Source organism: Oryzias melastigma, linkage group LG15 (genome assembly GCF_002922805.2).
Source record: "Oryzias melastigma strain HK-1 linkage group LG15, ASM292280v2, whole genome shotgun sequence".
Lineage (NCBI taxonomy): Eukaryota > Metazoa > Chordata > Actinopteri > Beloniformes > Adrianichthyidae > Oryzias > Oryzias melastigma.
Window position 1 is genome coordinate 6,645,858 of NC_050526.1, and position 21,637 is coordinate 6,667,494.

The 21,637-nt window shown below is 40.7% G+C and overlaps 1 protein-coding gene across 4 annotated transcripts in view; it reads left to right on the forward strand.

The window, feature by feature from the left end:
- The window catches only part of mgmt (O-6-methylguanine-DNA methyltransferase), a 43,306-nt gene that overhangs the window by 7,438 nt on the left and 14,231 nt on the right, over nt 1–21,637 (forward strand). Inside the window, exons 1-2 of one of the 4 annotated variants that reach the window (XM_024296808.2) lie at nt 12,842–12,974; nt 14,978–15,126. In XM_024296808.2, the coding sequence (XP_024152576.1) occupies nt 14,990–15,126 (137 nt within the window). In that variant the 5' untranslated portion in view covers nt 12,842–12,974; nt 14,978–14,989. Of the gene's footprint in view, nt 1–12,841; nt 12,975–13,161; nt 13,302–14,977; nt 15,127–21,637 lie in introns of those variants that run through there. The other 3 variants (XM_024296809.2, XM_036215642.1, XM_036215643.1) reach the window with 3 other exon arrangements.

The window sequence follows — 21,637 nt, forward strand, 5'->3', positions numbered from 1 at the left end:
ATTTTAATTGCAGTAAATTAATAACAATTAAGCCGCAGGATGCTGGGTATCTTGACAGTGCTTTGTTGTTACCCTGGAGATAATATCTCCTAGTGCAAGAACGACATTAAGGTGATAAAAGGAAAAAAATAAGTAAAAAGAAACGAGTAAAATTACTGAAAAACAAATAAAATTAGAATTTACTTTGGAAGTTGGTGAACTATTTCAAGGCTTTGACCATGAAAGTTGACGGATGAGCGCAAGAGTCAATCGAAGAACTGTCCAACAAGCGCGCCCAAAAAATGAAAAATGTGAAAGACGGCGTAGTGTGAGCTGACAGATAGACAAACGAACATTGCGGGAGGATGATCCATAAGTCCTTACTGTGACCTCAGAGTGTCAGACCAGCAGAGTCACGTGACGGACAGAGGCTCTCTAATTAACAGGGAGGACTCTGGAAAGCCTCTCCGTAATGAGGCACCATGCTGGACGGGCCTCTAGTGAGGCACGCGGCCCATATGCAAGGCCAGCATTGCCGGAATTTACATACTGCAGGTCAATTGAACATATGCACACTCAAAACTGACTAATGACTTCCACTAGTGCTCTGATTCTATTTCACAGCCTGCTCTCAGGATGAGCATAGTATAGAACGCTAATGAGGATAACACTGGGAGGCATATGACTTCAAGCATTAATATACGTATGGAGACACGGGTTCAATATTAAATTTGGTTGCCAGGGTACAGCTGCAGCGTTTCAGGCGATGCCACTTCACCCCACGCTCAAAGGAATGTTTCATGATGTGACCAATCAGCAGGGAGTAAAAACCCAATGTCCAGTAAAGTGCCCATCCTTGTCTTTTTGCTGCACATTTACTCTCAGACAGCTGATGCCCAGTACCTGTAAGGCCACCCATTCACTATTAAAGTTTTCCCCCCACAGTTTGGACAGTTTGGGGGCCCGGCAGGGGTGTGCGTGTCCATCTGTGTGTGGCTGCACGCTCGCGCGGTTGACTGCACGTGTGTTGCCCGCATGCATGTGTATGTGCATGTGCATGACGGAGAGGGTTTATGTTGAGGGGGGGTAGCGGCGAGGAGTTGGAAGGTGTTAAAAGTAGGAGTGCTGGTGGTGGTGGGGGGGTGGCTCTTATTTGGCTGGGTGTAAAAAAATGCCCCCAGGTCTCCTGATGGAAGAGACAGGTATTAGCTCTGAGACCTCCATAGTCCCAGCTTGCCATTAGTTTCCTCTCCAGCTGCACCAGGATCCGGACTATGAATCTGCCATGGCTGGTCATTCATCAGTTTCACAGTCCGCACCAGCACACACACACACATACACACACACACATTCCAATAACAACACAGTGAAATAGAGAGTGAGTGAGTAAGAGACACAGGAAGAGTAAAAGTGTGAGAAAAATATCTTGTCATGCAGAGATTTTAACTCCTGCAAGTGTCCGTGCTGCATCTACGCCTCAAATGAGGGAAACATTAGCGGACGGACTCCAACGCAACACAGTATCTACATGTGTGGGGGCAACCTTTCACCAAAAGGTGATGAGACATCATATAAATTAACTCTGGTTCTGCATGCTGCCGTTTCGCACAGTTGAGCATCGGGCCAGGTCCCACAGAGTGATGTGGAACTTCCTGTCAAACAGGAAGCATTTAAATGTTGGCTTGAGAGTTATGGAATTGCCTGTGGAAACATATCAGTTGAGGTCAAACGAAGAGGTCAGCACTCCAAGACTTTCTCTGTCACGCTCCTCTCCCGTCAGAAGTTTTTACAGCTCGGGTAGTTTATTTGAATTTGTGACGTCCTTTGATTGGAAATCAAGCTGTGCGAAAATATTAACGACATCGGGCGAGATGCTACGATCGAAAAAATCTTTTTGTCGACGCGTCACATTTTGTGAAAGTTTATCAAAACAAAGCAAATCAAAGTATTCCGTTTCTCAGATGACCTGCCATGCTGAAAGAGCCTTTATTTATTTATTTACTTATTTCTCTGCCCCGAGTGAGTGAAGGCCACACGCTCTGTCATGTAGTGTATATGCTAACTCAAAAGGAAGGACAGGTCCAAGCGATTCGGTCGCTTGGGTTGATGTGACCAGGACATGGCAATGGCAGCAGTGAAAGCCCGGTTGAGCCATAGTGACACGTCGTCTCCATCCATCTTCAGTCTGAAACATTTTACGCTAACTGACAGAGCGTGGCGCTTGCTTACCCACCTCCCAGAGGAAATAGTCCAGACTGGTGTCTTCTTGACATGCACTAAAGAGTGAGCAGTCCAGAGGTCCAGAGGGGCATTGTGTATTCAGTCCAAGACGAAAGGTTAGCTCCTTTGAAAAGAAAGAGTACTTCAGTGTATATTCCTGAGAGTGACAATGACTTTGTTTATTTTATTTATTTACTTGTTTGCTGGGCGATGAGTTACGCAACCAAAAGAAACCATAGATTCTAGATTTTTAGTGCACACATGTTCATATTTGCTTAATTTGTTCCTTTTTAATATACACTTTCAATGAGGCATAAAATAGCATCTTCCACTCAGTTTTAACATTTAAATGTATAAAGAAAACAACAAAAATAATGTAAATATAGATATATATTCAAAGGTATAATGTGTTTCCTGACAGACTGAATTTCGTCTACACTTATGTTCATATCCTGTATCTCGGTCAGGTACCTAAAAGAAGGGGGGAGGTAGAAAAGGAGAATTGAGCAGTGGCTGTAGTAATAAATCACAGGATCGCTGGTGACATTCATACAATACGGATACAGTGTTAACTCAATGAGTCGGACAGCCCTAGCCTGTTCCTCCATCCTGACCTTGCCTCCCTGTCGTAATCAATCATGTTGGCACGGCACACACGCTCCTTATTTATTATTACTGTAGACCCGCATGTACAGTAAACAATGAGTAGAATACATTGGAAAGACTGAGGGAGTGGGGTGCTATTATAAGAGAGGAGGTAAAGGTCCAGCGGAATAACCGGGGGGCATGTGTGTCCACCTGGTTGGTTAAAAGACTGTGAAGAAGGACAGTGAGAAACCACCGCGGCGAGGAATTGGCTTTTGTGCAGAACTGAAACGGAGAACCTTTTGCTCCAAAAAGCTCACCTTACTGTCACAATTTAAAATTTACACTTACCGCTGTTGATGTTGTCCTGTTCACACGCGATTGTTATTTGTGAGGGATGCCACACTTCTAAAAGTCTATTTAAAAGTAGGTGGTGTCAAAGCTGTTTTCAGGCTTGTCCAGCTCCAGTGTTAGATTAAGAAGCCGTCAGACAGATGTCATTTAATTCTGTGGCTTTTGACGGTTTTCCTTCAAGATATATTAGTATTTCACTTCTGTTTTTCTCAGGTAGCAGGTGTATTTCCTGAGTGACAAAACCACTTTCTTTGTGGAACTAACATCTTACAAAGTCAGTGAAAATTAACAATGACCCAATGTGAAGCCTTTCTAACACCACCATAACAATTCATTAAAGCCAGCCAAGACTGTCATCATACAGTCCCATATGCAGTCTATGCAGGGGGCCTGTCTTGGCAACAAAACAGGGCCCCCATACAGCAGAAGGCCCCTGAACTCTTCATGAAGGATGGTCGGCTAGAAGGAGGGCCGAGGGGGAGTCGGTTTAAAACACATACCATATGCAGTTAGGAAGAGCCTCATTTATCAGCCTCTCAAATTCCTTGGTTTTTACACCTCAGACCCCCCAGCACTTTTTCCCCTCACCGAGGGGTTAGCCACCTCCTGACTCTACACCATAAATGACAGGTCGCTAATTTTGGCTTTAACTGCAACTCTGATTTCTCGCTCCATATACATAACAATGAACTGATTACAGGTACGGGCGACCCGTAGAGGAGTGGAATACGTTTTTGACGAGAATACTTTTACGGTGATTGGTCACGCTAAAGTGTTAGTCCATTTAGTTTTTTTTTTTTTGCTAAAGTTTTTGGGACGTCCATCAAAGTCTGCTGTCTTGGTTGCCCTTCTCCTGCCCTTCCTGTCCGAGCTGTTCTTCGCAGTTGGACATCATCTGGCCCGTGAATGGCACATTGTTATGCTCGCTCCTTGGCGGCCGTCTGAGCAGATGCCATGAGCAGCAGCAGCACCGGTCCCTGCACAAGGTTGGTCGCTTGCATGCAATACAAAGCTGTAAATTACATCCAGCAAACACACACCGGCGCTTTGCGCTCAACTGAGTTTCAGCAGTTAAAAGCGCCACAGAAGGAGCACGGCGTATCCTGATTTTGTTTGAGTGACGACCGCTTTCAAGCAGCGGGGGAAGTGGACCCCATGCCGCACGACCGTGGCCTAGAAGAAGAGATCATGCACGGCCAGCTGGGCTTTGAACTTCCTACCCGGGCGCTCCTGAGGTCAACAGCTTGATGGCCACAGGGGTCAACCAGCAGCAAGAGGCCATCTTCTAGTGAACTGTTGGAGTTGTTTTGACTGAGTCCCAGTGGCACCATTACCCCATGATGACTAGAGGTGATGTTTTTCTAAAGAAATCAAAGTTTAGAAATAATAGTAGAAGTTTCTGCATGAGCATCACGTACCCGCCTGGATTGTGAAAACACTCTGAACAAAAGTTGCCAGTTCAGTAAAGTAAATAACACTATAGATTGAAAACAAGACACAATCAAGAGTCATTTGTAATGATCTTGGGAAATATGTGAGTCTAAATTGAATAAAGGATATCACCAAAGTGTATTTGAGGAAGGATCATCCTTGTTGCGCTTTGCTACAAACAATATTTACACACTTAAATCCCATGACAAGTCCATGGATGGATAGTGGCCCACTAAGATATATGGGTTACTTTATTCATAGCACTTCAATTACAAAATCATGTATTGGGGGAAGAATAAATTAATAATAAAACATCCTATCTGAACTTCTAATATTTTGCTTGGCGAAGGAAAACGAATTACCCTTTTCAGAACTGATGATGTATTACTAGCGTTTGATCCTTGGAGGTTTCACCATGCTCACATTCATTACTTTCAAGTGCTGAGGTGTATCTGCAATTAGAAGCACCTTGCAGTGGATTTCTGACACTCCCGCAGACTTGAAACACCAGATCATAGAATCATCACAGCATTATACTGCAGAAGAGGGGACGGTGTCTCCTTCGTATGGAGGCAGCGGCGTTGGGGCAGGAGCGGGGGGTGCTTAATTTAACCGTGTATCCGTAAGTGAGGGGAGCCAGCGAGCAAATGAGGACCTTTCATTAAATCAAAGGTGATTTTTGTTCTGCTAATGGGTGCCCCAAAAATCTAGCGCGGCAGCAAAACATGTGATCGGTCTCTGTGGAGCCCGCTATACTGCCACAGAGCGGTCAGGGCTATTCTTATTACAGTATGCATAATTTAATGAGCATGCTTGTTTAATTTGATCACACTGAGTGTGTTGGTATTTCTTTAAAAAGACCGAACCATATGTGGTTTAATAAAATAAAGGAAATACATAATGCCATAACTTGCCCACCTTGTACTGTAAATGCCCTTGCTATTTCACAAATGGCAGTCATTTACATGGTACACTGAGCTCATAGTATTATGTGGCGTTTCTTTTGCCACCTCGGAGTTTGATTTTAAATTTGAACGCACCCCGCCCCGAAATTTTTTCCCATTGACTGCCCTTAAGAACTGCTGTCATCGCCAGGTTTTCCTCTGATTGACCATGACAGCACCAAAACAGCCACTGCGGTGAAACACCTCAGAGAAGAAAAGGAAGTTTAGCCAAAAAACACGCTGAGCCATTATGTTAAAGTAAACGACAGCACTTCCTAATGTCATTTGGCAGTGCTAGCGCTCAGCAATTAGGGCCTCTCTTAATGCGAAGCTGGGAGCATTTCTCCTCAAGGTTAGCGCCTCATTTCCCCACGATGGGTCTGCAGGGCCGGACCAGATGCATTGTGGGAGCTGGGGGGCGCGAGTTAGGACAGGTGTCCGCCACCTTGGAAATCTCCTCTCACAGCTGGCACCAGCTGGCACCCCCAGTGCCCCATCCGGATGGTCTGCTCTCCCTACTCCGAGGAGGGGAAGGCGGAGGAAGAGGAGAAGCGGGGGCATGTCAAGGGCAGACCTGATACAAGCTCACTCACAGGGCACCCATGCCATGACATGACCTGGCCACTAGGGGACATGCCAGCAGTGAAAGGCAGGAGTGATGCAGTGCAGCCGGCGCTCTTTTGGAGACCCGCTCCAGCATCCCTAATGGAGCGGCAATGATGAGGCCCAGCAGTGCCAGAGGGTCAGAGGCAGTTTCTGTGGAGGACGCTACTCTTCCCACCGGAGAGCCGAGGATGTCATGTCAAAAGGTGGTCTCTCTAGATGCACAGCAGCCATTTTGCCGGCAGGTACTTGTGAGAGGAATCTTTAAATTACTGAGGATTGTATATTTAGCAGAAACCTTTAAATCTTTATTTAGAAAATTAGACAACAATGAAAAAAAATATAAATTTACAACAATTCATATTTATCATTATTTACTACTAATACAAAAAAAATAGGTGACTTATAAACAACAGAACAAAGAAAAAAGAGATTTTAAGATTTAATTCAAATAAAAAAAATAATAAAAATGTGCACCAAAAACAATATATTAAAAAAAGGTGGGATGCTCCACCGTTTATCTGAATAAAGTAGAGCTGCAAAAAAATATATTATAAAATTAAAGCGGCTTACTTATCCTGCGTTGGGAGAAATCACTTCACATTATATTCGCATTATGTTTCAGGCAATACCACACAGTGGTTTTCCTACTCATGATGCGAGTTAATTCACTTAATATGTCTTTAATGGGGACAGGCTTTCTTCAGTCTGAAATGGTTTCCACACTGACCATTATCTGAAATCAAGCCTAATGATGGCTTCTGTTTATGGTAATGACCATTATCACACAGACCCACCATCATGTTTGCCAAATGATCAAATGATCCCGCGTTCCTTACTCGCCATTTGAATTTGTTAGTCATGTAAATTTTAAAGCCCTTGATGAAGCCCCCTCCTCAACCCCTTTCCACATTTTTCTTCACACTCTCCTGTATAATATTAAACATCTGATGCTTTTACTGCTGTTGTTTAGCCCTGGTATTGAGCTGAGTCTGCTTTTGAAGTTCATTACAGCTTATAACATAACCTCAGCAGCCCTTAATGGGCACAAAAAAAAACTTGCGGGCATCTCATCATTTCCTTAGTTAACATAGTCATCAGCTCCCGTATAAAAAGGTAACTCTGAGGCAATAATAATAATAATTTGTAATAACACACACTCGCTCTTGGTGTCTGATGCCACAAGAATCCTTTGAAGTGCAGACTGTTGATTACTGTAAATGAGAGCTGTTTCAGGGTGGATTGTGGGTAATTATATGCAGTGCACTCCAGGGAGCAGTGCTGGGACCCAGGGGACAGCGGTTCCACAGGAGAGTGAAGCACAGACAGAGCAACACATGCTGGGCCACCGATTCTCAGCATGACGCGAGTCAACAGGCCTGTCTTTTATTTCTAATGTCTGTGATTTACATGAAAGAACCACTGTCACCCAACTGCAACAGAGTGTTGTATGCGGCGCTTTGATTGACAGGATTTCATATTCCACATGTCCCTGCAACCCCCCTTCTCCCTCCCCGAACAACATGATGATGATTGCTGCATTATAACATTAAACATATTGCCAGTTTAGCTGCTGTGAAATGGAACTGCTCTGTATTTATTTTTTTTTCAAGCACATAAGCTTTTTTATAGCTCATAGTCCATTACGTCAATAAAACAAATTGGATTTAAAATGTCGATTTTAATCTAAAAATATAAAACATAAAAATGTCTAATAATTAATAACAAATAGAAAAAATGCTACAATTAATGCAAGAATATCCTATAAAATAATTCATATTTTTTGGATCAAAAATGACTGTTTATAAGCTTACAATTACAATAAAAATCACATTTCCAAAATGCTTGCAATTTTAATTCTACAAAATATAAATCTATATTTTTTACATTTGTCAATTAACTGTCAAAAATATATTAAAATCTGAACTCAAATTAGGATGCAATGTGAGCCAAAGTTTCCAATCATGCTGGGAGCCCCACAATCTCTTTCTCTTCACTTGAGCTCATTTCTCCACTAATGACTTTGCCCTCTGATGCAAGCCAAGGGATCATCAAAGGTCCTTGAAACAAAAAGGGAAATATAGCAATTACTGGGACTTTCATCGGCAAGAAAGAGATTAAAAACCCTGTAGTTGTATAATCACCCGAGAAGCAAACCGAGACCTGTTTCACCAGCAAATGTATATTCAAGCACTTCTCTGCAGACACTATTCATAAACATGTTCTTCCTTTTTTTTTCCTGCTACCTTCATTCATTTTTTTTTTTTTTTTTTTTTTTATCGTGGTAATAGAATCAAATGTATTATGTATTACTAATCACACGATAAAAGCCTGTGGTGCTGCTAATGCATGTAGATTCCAAAAAATGCTGCTCATGTACAAGAAAAGTCATTGCCTTTTTAACAGTGGCCTGAGGGAACGGAGTTGTCCCTTAGCCTCCATAACCATTGACACAAAAGGTCCCCAAACAATTTCAAATTACTGCTTTATTTCTCTCTCTTATATAATCCACCCACATTATTAAATCTACCACCTTCTGGGACTTTACTGATACAATAATATTACAGTGCTAAGATGTTTACATTCCAGACCGCCAGCTTTTCTTGTTATAAACATGTTATCCCCCAGGACTTACTCTATGTATGCATACTACTTGGCCTAAATGAGGCACAGGTCATTTATGTTTTTAAGAGGGGTCAATATTACCACAAGCAAAGGGGGCCAAGGCCAACGCTGGAACCTGACTGAGCAGAAAATGGTTCCTGATACTCACAGATGAGATCTATTATACATTAAACATGCTTGTAAATATTCACTAGTCAGACCATTCAAATGGAAAATATGGTTTAGGTCAAAGGTTCATGAAAATGTTGTCTCCAGAGAAGGTCCCCGTAGAATAGAGGCAATGATGATAACTGGGAGAAACACCCATAGGGGACTGGGGAGAACATTAAGAGTTGTTTTACATGTTTGACTGTGGTAAAGCGATGATACCGGGGAGATAAATGATGGGCACTTATTAGACTGGACTGACCTGGAGTTATGTACCGTGTTTAATGGAATGTAGCACTCCCATCAATTATAGACCTGTGCTTAATTACGATGGATGAACGTCCACTCCTTTTTTTTTATATATATTTAAATATTAATTTAGCACAAAAAAACTTATATCATGTAAGTAACAAGGCGCAAAAGGTACAGAATAACGTGTGCACATCAGTTTTATTATTGGTTTGTCTCGCTGACAGGATCACATGGCCTGAAAATTATTTCATCATGTTCGAGTCCAACAGTGGGACTTCGATGTTATCGTCTATTTTTGTCTCTCTCAGCCATATATTTCAGAGGCCAGGAACAATGTAGTCTGACAGACATATTCTTTATGAGGGGCTCGTGGTCTCTCTAATTTGACACAGTTGTCAGAGATAAAGCTCCTTAGAGAGTGTGGCCATGCTCTGGGTAAGAATGGGGATTAAATTAACACCCCCACCTTCACATCCTCTGACCCCAATACTAGAGAATAAAACATGCACGGTGACTCACTTCCACACCCAACATCTCCCTCCTAACTTCATCTCTGAGTGCACTTTGATTTTATCACTCAATGAAACAGTAATACTCATATCAGCTTCTTATTGCTGCAATCTTAATTTTAAGAGCGCTCTGAAAATTGACAGAGAACACTTAAACATACAAAGAAAATTGAGGATGAATGATTTTTTTTTTTTTTATATGAAGAAAAATGTCTTTTTTTTAATAAAAATAATAACTTGGCAAGAAATGTAGGCAAGATAAAGGGAACGGTTCAGACAATTTAACAATACACTCCCTCTTCTTGGTCTCCTCCTATCAAATGACCCGAGCACATAAAATCAAATCAACACTGGAATGGATCATATCAAATTCTAATGAAAACATAATGTGCTCTTAAAATGTGTATTGGCCGGGCAGCCAGTCATCCAGAGAGTCTCCCCCAAATGACGTGATGAATAGGGAACACCGATGGAATATGCATCAAAGTCGAGCTCATGATTTATGTAATAGCAGTCACTTGGACACTGATTAGCTGCTCTGTCAAGCGTGTAATACGAGAGGCACAACCCCTGGTTTATCAGTCATTTATCTGAAGTGCGTCCTGATATTATCACTGGATCCTAATGTCATCATTATGCCGCACAGCATGTGCGGGCCAGTGTGTCATGGTGCCTGCGACACTCCCTGTCAGGAGTTCAAGTCTCTTCATTTGCAAAATGCTCAGACATTCATAACACTGTGTCAACAGTAAAATAGAGAAGCCACATCATATCAGCGATGGCGGAACAGAAGCACACAGGCGCGCTAAAAAAGTGGCCACTTGAGGGTAAAGAGAAATTTTGTCTCAGTTTTGTGGTCGTGGAGATGCTTACATGATAATTCTTAAGAGAGGCGAGGAATTACAAAGAGTCAAAGTTAAAAAGGAGACTGATGTTTTCAAGTTTGGTTCAAGATTTGATTTATAGGAAAAAAAAGATACAAAATAGTGGAGATATACACAATGAGAACCTCCCCAGACCTCCTGGACGTGCCCTCGGAGCCATTTTTTCTGATTAAAATGCACACTCACACACCCCGCTGTGTGAGAGGATCGCGGTTGTTCAGTCTGTCAGGACTTTCTTGCTCTCCAAGAGAATATCTGATATCGTAAATGACTTCAACTCCTCCCACACCAACATGAGAGTGAGACTGCAAACACAGGAAAAGGGAGCAAGACATAAGCAGGTGGTGTATGACTGAGCCATGACAATCATACACCACCGGATGGACAAATGTGCCATAAACAATCCCTATCATTGCTGCAAAAAAAAAAAAAAAAGGCAAGAGTTGTTATTCTTGCAAACATCTGGTGCTGTACACTAAAAGGAAGCGGTGCTACATGTAAGTCTATCATCACCTCAAACAAACAAAAATAGTGAAGGAAACTGAACAGGAAAACGAGCTCTTTGAGTCCCAAACAAAAGATTTCAGCTCTGCTTGCCAGTGCAGACAGGGCACCACACCTTGGCAATGATAACCGCTCACAATCAAAGGAACAGTCGTCATCACTGGAGCCGTGTTTTGAAAGGATATCTTAAAAAGATTGAAAATATGTGTCATTATGGAAAACAATCGGGCTTGGATCTTTTTAGTATGCCGTGTTTTTCTGTCACTCACACGCACATTAAGCAGGTCGTTTCAACACATAACAGCTCAAATATTTCCTGTTTTTAAATACATTGTTTGCTCTCCGAAGAATTAATATAGGTGACCTTAAAAAAATACAATGCAAAACCTTGATGGAGTAAAAGGATAATTGAATTTAGCAAAAAATATTCCTTTGGGATAAATAAACATTTTATTTAAAGTACATAAAATAAAAATGAAACATCAATATCTGTGCGGTATATCCAGGTATGACTACGGCCGGTCCTCTAAAAGCATGAACTTGAAGAAATTGAGGTATGGCTTAGAAGATCCAGCAGAGGGGGCTGCTTACTGCAATCATATGCTGATTAATTGAGCTTGATTCTCCCCATGCTGGGAACATAAGTTGTCCCACACTGTAGGCTACATGTTGGTATGTGGGTAAAGGTTACAGGGCTTTATCGAAGTCACCTTTTTACCACAGGTAGCCCTTCACATCATTTGTGATAAATGCTAGGAAAACATTGATTTTCAGATTAGCCCATATCAAACTAGGTTATGTTCATTTTTATTAATTGTGCATGTTGCTCTCTAATTAGCTAATGAGAGACAAAAAGCAGGTTTAGAGCAGAAAAATGCAAATTACTCTTAGAAAATAGCACAAAAAAGTAAATGGCAAGGCTGAGAATCATCCTTCATTGAAATGTCAGAGATAAATGGCTCAAATGTCACATCAATTAAAACGGGGGACAGTTAGTAGTTCATTAAAGAGAGAGCCATATTGCACCGTCGGGTACCGTTGCCAACCCTTACTATCTGGGGCAGACTGGCAGCGGGTCCAGATGGCACAGAAATCCTCACAGATTTCAAAATGGTCTCTGCAGGGGTGGCGTTTTCTCCCCCCACTCCCACCCTCACCGCTGAGATGGGGTGTGGGCCATAGGCCCACGGTGGCCTACGCATTCCAAACAGAGGCATGCAGAGAGCTGAAGGCTCCCCAGAAATGAAATAAATAAAAAATAATAATAAAAAAAAAACACTGTCGAGGATGCCACACACACTTTGTCATAATGACTGAAATATATGCCTCAGCTTAATCTAAGACTGCTCCAGGCAACATAAGGCAACTCCCTCTCCTTTAGACGCCATAATAACCTACTCTAATAAAAGGATTGAGTAGTGCCCCATGTGTTGTTCATAATAACATGCTGACTTTATTAGATGGTAATACATAGGATGTTATTGGTTGTTGCAGCCACATAGGTGTCTTTTATCCACAAACATTATGCATGAGACCCCAAAGACCTCTGTGAAAACTGTCACTGGAGACAGAGAACTGTATACATGTCTTGGCTTTAAGTGAGAACACAGCAGTGTTTAAATTAATACTTCAACCATATTTTTTTTATACTTTTCACGGTGTAAAAACATCAAGCAAAATATATAGTAAAATCTAAAACGTATAGGTAAATCAAAAACTAAAAGTTTTAGTTGGAAATTTGGTCCCCAAATTCTAATTTAGCTACAAACAGAAATCTGCCCTCGATAAGGGGAGGGGCCGGAGAGGCTAGCCAATTGGAGAGCGGGAGCGGACAGTTCCCTCTGCTGATTGGACGGCTCAAGCACGCTGTCCGGAGAAACAGGAAGCGACGTTCGTTTTGCTGCAGGAGCTACTGGAACCTACAAACTGCCTTATTTGTAAGCAACGACACAGACACTTATAGCTAAACTTATTTTAGTCCAACTTACCATCAAATATTTAATGTCTGGAACTTTTTAAACTAAGCGTCGTGGTCCTTGTATATTTTTCGACATTTTTCAGCTAAGCGAAACGCGCGCGTCCTCCTTTTTTTACACATGCGCAAAAACACACACACACGTGAGCTTTCTACTCAATTAATCAGGCGGGTTTGACCAAAAACTAGTCTAATGAGAAACGAGTGGGATGATTGACGAGCACGAGGATGCTGCCAGCAAAGTTTTAACAACACAAGCTGTTTGTTGTTCCTCACCGTGAAGTGCTGGGTAAACATCAAACACCGAGAGCCCCCGTTACGCAGAAAAGGCGGCTCGCAACCATCAAGATAAGCATTATTTTTAATCAGCACAGACTATTAGTGAAGGCCATTATTGCCAAAGTCCATTATTCTATCCACGAGTCTATTACCAGGCTGCTAAATGGCAAGACAGTGTGTTCAACGCTCAACCACAAAGTGCACTGTACCATTGTTTGGCTCAGAAATGTTCTCGCCTTTATTGTCAGTTCAGGCAAACCCCTGATGAATACAGCGAGAGCTGCAAGAGTAGAAACAAGAAAGTTGAAGCAGACGCATTTGTGATCACATACCATGACAGATATGCTGGTGTGCGTTTGTGAAGGGAAAGGGGGTGAGGGGTAATCCAAAACTAAAGTATAGACAGCTTAAAATTAAAAGTAGCATTTTAAATACATTGGGAGGAACACTTATTTTAGTTTTTCTTTTTTTTAAAGTTAAAATTATGGATATATTGCAATATAATATAGTAGGTATATACGAATCTTATTTTTTATGGCCAGAAAAGTTGAAAATATCCATCACAATTAGGCCAAGCTCAAATTGACACCTTTCAGTTGTTGTTGTCTAACAGTGCATAGCTCCCCAAAATTCTGTTTACATCCCAGAAGACAAAGAAAAATCGTTAATTGGAAGCACGTTTACCTCTCCAACCCCACCAAAAATAACTGTACTTTTATTTACAACCTATTTTTAAATGTATTTTGTTTTTTTTATACTTAAACATAGATTTTTTTTGTGAGCATTACTATTAATTTGTGTTTTTTAACTTGTAAAGGTATAATATTTATTTTCAGGTGTCATCTTAAATTTATTTTATTTTAATAAAAAAAAAGTTACACAGAAATAATTTTTTTAATGATTATTGATTGGTAAAATTACAAAAAATGTAATGCTTAAGAGTCACCAATAAAAATAAATAATAAAAAAATAAATAAAAAGTTGTGATTTAAAAGTTAAAAGCAAATTCAAAACACTTTGGCATAATATTGTGAAATCTAGAAACTGGAGTGTTTCTTGTTTAAAACTCTCACAATCAATGTGACCTTTATTTATTATAACCCCATCCCTCAAAAACTCACATATAACATAGTCAATCATTTCTCCTTCCCCTCAAAGTAAAAATAAAAAAGGAACTGCTGTCTGGTTATTGCCAGTATCCATCTCAGTCGTCAGAAAAGCTGCACGTTTTTGCTGTTGTTAAGGGCTGGAAACCAGAATCCCATTGGAGTTGCACCCTAAGGAACAAATTTAATGCTAGAAAAACATCCCGGCCATCAACCAAAAATGACGGATTGAAAATAATGTCGAGCTATCTTGGGAATCCCCCACCAGACAAGGGAACAGACTGCATTGTTTTTCTCATTTATGTGATATATAGAACAGAAAGAGGGGAAAAAATGGGCGATTTATTGGTTAGATAGGCGTATTCTTTCCCATGCACAAAAGAAATATTTGAGAGTAATGCAGGGATCAAGTCGCATCATGACATTGTTTGGATGCTAGGTGATCAAATGTATAAGTCATCCTCCGCTGGCTTCCGTTTGGTTTTCAATAGATCACTCAATGCAAATATGTGTGTGTGAATTTGTGAAAGTTTGCACATGAACATGTCAATGAACACGGTGTAATTTGTACTTCCCTCAGCAAGGCAGCAAGATGAAGAAGCAAAAGGAGAGCCAGTGCACTCAGAAGACCATCTCATTGCTGAGCCCCCTGGGGACGATCCAAGTCAGCGGATGTGAGAATGGTGTGCACACCATCCAGATCCTAATGGATGTCGCACCTGCTGAAAGGTACTGTACAACAGCCGGGCTGGTGACGCGATAAACAAAGGTGTGAAATTTACAGGCAGACAGAATCCACTCCTGTGATGGAGTGCCACCATTCCTCATTGGAAGCAGGGCATTTTTGTAGATCCCACAAGAAATATCCTGGAGAAAGTTGGGCAAATATGAGCAGGCACTAGAAATATGAGGGGCACTAGAATACAGTTGGGCTTGAAATTAGATTTCTGATGGCATCTGGTTGTGATTCTGTCTGCAGTATATTTGAAATTTCAGAAAAAATAACTCGCTTATTACCCACAGGGGAGTTGATTAGAAGTGATGTCTGGAAGGTCAGCTAAGGCCACAGGGAGAATAGACTGTTCTCTCCTGTTTCTGTATGTTTCCTTCAGGTTGTATTCAGTAGTTTAGAGTGTCAACTGACATCAGAATGTAATATTTGGTTGCAATTCAAGGCCTGCCCATCCTTCAAAATTGTCAGCCCTACTGAAGCGGCTGAAACTGATTAAAGTCGGCATTAATAAGTACTTATTCCATAGTTTTACAGGTCCACACCCGACGCCTCAGATTAGTTTTGACTAAATTAAATATCCATGTAGCGCAGATTCACATTTGATAAACTTGAATGACTTGGGAAATTAAACCATTTCGAATGCGCCCGGATAGGAAGCTATCCTTTTCCAAATGTACGTTTAAATTCTAATTTATGGAATCCCATTAATGACCTTGTATATTTCACATCAACACGTGTTTCCTTCTCGACTGTCTGATATTTCCTAAAATTCATCAAGCAGTAAAAACACGCCACTTGTTGTTAATGAGTTGAAGGGAGAAAATTAATAATATGGAGTTTTGATTATGGAAGATGTCCTGTAACCATGTGCCAGCACCTTTTCTCCGTCTCCCCGCGAATGGGGTTTAATTTGCGCGTTCAGGTTCAGTAGTAATATGCAAATGCATTTAATGATTCGCATCACTAGATCATTTCTCAGTTTAATATCATTTGCTATGTCGGTCATAAGTGGGGCTCCGTTCACGCCGCTATCTCAAACCTTCTCTGAGGTGCGAGCGAGAAATCATTAGGAAAATGTTTCGATTTTATCGTGACGGCTCGGATATGCTGTTATTGTTGCAGGACGGAGGTGGGGGGGAGCTGGAGTCCGCCTTTCGATTCGTGGAGTAACTCAATGTAAACAGGCATTAAGGGAAGCGAGATAAAGTGACAGAATACAGGCTTATCTTTGCAAACCGGCTTTACATGTAGATCTCACAAAAGCCAGCCTGTAGCAGTAATAGTTCAGATCAGCCATTGATTTATTTATGATATATTAAACACAGCTCCTTCCAGCTTTGGATGTGGTATTGCACAAGCTTAGGAAGTCACAGTGATAAATGGATCTCTTAGAAAATATTTTGGATAGATGCATAAAACAAGTAGAGACGTCTGTGAGTGAGGTAAAGGTTTCGGTTTAACAGCTGGAACAAAAGCAAAAGCATTCGTGGCATTGATAGATAGTTATTGATGAATGCCATTATAGCTACATAAACGCCCTTGAAGTATTGCTTACCCACCATGACCGTCAGCTCTTTCTAATAGAAACGTCTCAAGCCCCTTTTGCTTCCTAACTGATCTTAGAAACATTTCCTGAAATCAACCTCCTCTGCCAGTCTAACGACAGCCCTGAAGGCACCATCAGATGAACAAATTCATTACATCTCAACAGCCCCTGTTGGGGCCTTTCGCACCAGCCTCCCTGTTAACCAGTTTTTTCCTCCCCTGTTTAGTTTTTAGTATGGCCCTGGCGTTCACAGCAAAAAAAAAAAAAAAGAGATATGCATTTTGTTTACATGAGATTATCTGAAATATGAGGCTTCTTTCAGCACAGACACAATCACGGAGCACTTTTTTATTAGTGTGAAAAATGAGGAGAAAAAAAGGGCCGGACTCCTGCCCCGAGACATTTTTGTGAGCATATTATTTTACAATGCTTTGATCAATTTGTCTGTCAAGCTGGCTGAGATGTGGGGGCGCGGGAATAAGGCAATTTAGCTTGTGAGGTCCTCAATAGAAATGTACTACAGGAGCCCGTGTATGACATGTTGCATTAGAACCTGAGTAGACTTTATTGCCTGATAATGTTGCAAGGCAATGCTGATATCAATCACTCTTTAACGGCCGGCATGATGTGTTTTTATGAAAAGAAAAAAAAAAAAAAAAGCAGGGGGCAAGAAGCATTTCTTGGAAAATAATTGATTTAATTCTCAGCTGAGGGAGTTGCTCCTTTTTAACGAGATAAAAATATTGTGTTGGAAAAACAGGCACAAAATGTGTTGGAAGCTAAAAATTGTTACGAACAAGCTCCTATAGAAAATTGCAATTAATTTTACACGGATAAACACTCAAGTCTCATTTGCATATAGATATAAACAATATATTTGTGTATCTGAATTCCCAGCACACTTTGGTCACATGATCCGCCTAAAATCCTAAGTGGCTCAAACCAAAAATGATCCCTTTCCAGACCATAAATTTCCTTTTTTTTTCCTCTGTGACACAAAGCCTTATAAATCTATGTCTGATTTTTCACATTGCGCATTGTTTTTAGTTAATGATTTTCATCTGTTTGTTGTTGCTGTGATAGCGGGGAAGTGTACCATATGCTCCGGCAAAAGACAAATGATTAGCAAATGAAATTCTGGACAGCTGTCTGACTGAAAGCGTTTGGTTGATAGCATTCTGCTACCATAATTAGCTTAAGCTTTGGGTTAATTAACTTTCTACCTGGATATGCATAATAATGGCATTCTGCAGAAAGCCAAGAAGCTTTCAGGATATCAGCTGCAAAAAAGGCTTGCTTTTTATTTTGCATTTCGCCAGCATATTTCAATTTCAAGAGGCGATTTAGCTCGGGAGCATCGTCAAATATTGTAGATTTTGCTCCCCGAGCCAGATAAATCTGAAACAATAGGGGCGTATTATGTGGCAGAAATGCCATTTCTGAATGTAATTAAAGAGGATGAAAGCAATCACCAAATTTTAAATGCTTTTGTCTTGCACGAGGCCTACTTGTAAAAAAAAAATACCCATCAAGAGGAGAAAAGAGGCAAGAGAACCCCCAAGTCCTTATATAACAGGCCTTTGAGACTAAAGTGAAGTACAACAGTAATTAGTCTTTTGTATGAATTTGCGGCCATGGTCATGATTAGTTAAGCATATGAGAGGACTGCAGGACTGTGCTGCTCTTAAGGAGGAGGGTGTTAAAGTCTATTTATCACCAGTTATCCTCACAGCTTTCCATTATCACCGACAACACTGGATGAGGCCTGAGAGCAGCCTAATTGTTCCGAGGTGGAGTGTTTTCGTGTCAAACCCGTCACCTCGCTCGCATTGGCATTCATAAGCAGCCAGACATTTTCCATCTATCTAGCCCTAATACCCAAGCTGTCACAACAGCTTTTACACAGTACCAATGCTGGTGTGAAATATCTGAGGTGATGCATTTATCGTTTTTCTCACACTCCTGTAGTGTTGTGAATCAATGTCCTGGTTTCACACTGAATAGGAGTATGGCGAATGTATTCCCTGGCTGGGCCCTGTTTACTTGATATGCGGGGAATCATAGCAACTACTTCATTCCCATTAGTTTCACTCTCTTGCTTTATATTCCTCTCTCTAGATCTCTTTGAGGCGGTCCTATTTTTTTTTTTTTTTTAAAAAGACTTCACAAATGTCCTAAGACGTGCGGAAAAGTGCTTATGTTTGTAGCCAAAATGCTTCGTCACACAAGCAGTAATCTGCTGAGATGTTGAGCGAAATCACCAGCAAAGCAGGAGGAGACTTTTTGACATAGTCCCTTCAGAAATGGCATGAATAATTCATTGTGTAATGATATTCAGATGATTTTTGTTCTATTTTCTACCACAGCCTTGGAATATTGTTTTGCATGTTGTGAAGTGTAGTACTCAGCTGCGTATTCATTAAGGTGCTGCTCCCCGTGGCCCTTGGACCCATCTGTGCTCTATGTTTATGCCTGCGTCTCCCGAGACCGCCCCAATCAGGCTGCATGTGCCATTTCCTGTGTAAACTAACACCTGTGCAACACACTACCTGTAAACTGCCCCTACGCAGACGAGACGTGCGCTCAGATGAAAATCCGAAAATGTTGTGGCTTCTGAAGCGGAGCCTCCAGGGTCAGGGCTGGGAGCCGAACAGGAGTTTGCCTCTTGTTGTGGGGAAGCTAAAAAAGCAGCCCCCGCACTTTTGTTTCTGCTTTCTCTGCTGTTGTTGACCGGGAAGTTTTTTTTTTCCCCCATCCAAAGGGCTGTGCTATTTTTTTTTTTTTTTTTAAACTTGATTGCATTCTATATCTGCAACACGCAGAAGTGTACAGTGTGCGACAAAGTAAGGCAATATGCAGAGAGATGATTCCGCTCTGACATCTTGGAGAGGAGTATGAGTCAATTATGCCCAAGTGTTGTTCTTGCTTATCTTCCTGCAGCACCAAACAAGGATTTAGTCAAGGATTTAGGGGTGAGGGGGCGGCGGTGGGGATCATGGTAAGCGGTTCACAACAAAACACTCAAAACTCTTGGGATTGGGCACTGATTTAAAAATAAATTACAGAAGACGAAGCGCTAACACTCAAGGGCCCTCAGCAGTGCTGGCGTACACAGGTGAAGATTAGCCTTCTCGCTAATCAGAGAAACAAGGCAGTAATTTGCTCTGAACACAGACAGTAATTAGGACTTGGTGACACTGGATTCCCATAATGCCTTTGTGCTTGACGTGGTCAAATTTTGACAGAGGCTATCCATGCGGGGTCACTGTCCCTCTCAGTCTCTTGGCCCTCCTCAGTTGAATCCCCTAAAAGGTCCCCACAGTTAGCGGGGCTCCCTAATGTACTTTATGCCTCCTCACTGGCTCCTTACCATTCAGGTAATTGGAATCTCTTACTGTGGCACTTGAGAATAGAGGCTAAAAATGCTATTTGAAACTGCTCAGTAGTCTGTTGTAGATAAACATTGCAGCATTGACTCGGGTGTGGATACACTACATAATGGAGGAAGAGTTAAGGCTCTGGTAATACATGCTTCCACTGACTCCTGTGGCGAGCCAGTTGGGAGAAAACCTAATTGTTGTTCGCTTTGTTGCCGACTCTGCTACCTTGCAAACTTTAAAAGCGGGATTAATGTTGCTGCCTTTTTGGTGGACATCCTACGGTGGCCCTGAAGTTCATAGCAGTAAATCACTCAATACAAAAATATATTAAAAATAAAAATAATTTAAAAAGCAAAACAAATAATAAAAATTACATGTTAGAAATGAAAATGAAAAGAAATCAAAATGAAATTAAGAGATGTTTTGCCCAAACTGTGGTAAAGAGTTTATTGAGCAATCACCGGATTTGATTGCTCAGATAAACTCAGTGGGTGTGGCCAAAAGTTTCAAGAGACATTGTCTGATATTTCCGTGTCAAATAACATCTGGTTGAAAGGTAAAAAAAAAACCCATCATGCAATCAGTGATTTCCCATAATACCAAGGTTTTCCAGTTTCTTATTTTGTTAGATTTTTTTAACATTTCGTTTTGATTTCTGGAAATTACTTTTGTTTTCTGAAATTTTGCCTTTCAGTTTTGTTTAATTTTTTGGCCAATTGTGTTTTGGTTTTTTTTATGATTACTGTGTTTTAAGTTCTCAAAATTTGTTTTTATTTCTAAAATATAATGTTTTTTTTATTATTTCTTTTACTTTTTTAACTGTTGTAATCATGAATATAAAGATTAATTTTAAAAAGAATTTGATCCACATAAATATGTGTGGTTGCTGATGCGATTCATTGTGGATATTTGATCTATTTGAATTTGATTCACTGACCTAAAATTGATCTAGAACATCGTTAGCCAAAATTTCAACCAGTTATAAATATATGGGTACTGAACAATGCAGGTGAAGCTTGTATTTCTTACAAGATAATCAAGAATAAATTAATAAATATGTGTACAAACAAACAAGTAAACAAAAATTGATGACAAACCCATTCACATTTTAGTTTCATCGAGTTCAGCCCTTTGTTGTTTTTACACATCAAACATTATTAAAACATGATATCATAGTGTATGGTAGTGCTAGTGCTGCCACAAACGATTATTTTAATAGGCGACTAATCATTAATTCTAATTATTTCTTCCAATTAGTAGAATAATTGGGTCATACACAAACTAAATGTAAAGCACACATCTTAACCATCATTAGCTTTAAACTAACTAAAAGCTAGATATATACCATTGTGATAATTCTAGTGTGAATGCTGTAAGATGAGTTTGGTTGCTGAAAATCCTAGTGCTGATAGCAGAAGATGCTGAAATTGATGGGTGAAATCCTTGAAGCTGATAGCTGATAGCTGAAGCTAATAGCTAGCTAAAATATTAGTTGTGTTTATATTAAATGCGAAATTAGCCAAAAAAACTGAAAAAATCCTAAGTTAGCCTAAGCAGTTAGCATGTAGCTGAAATATTAGC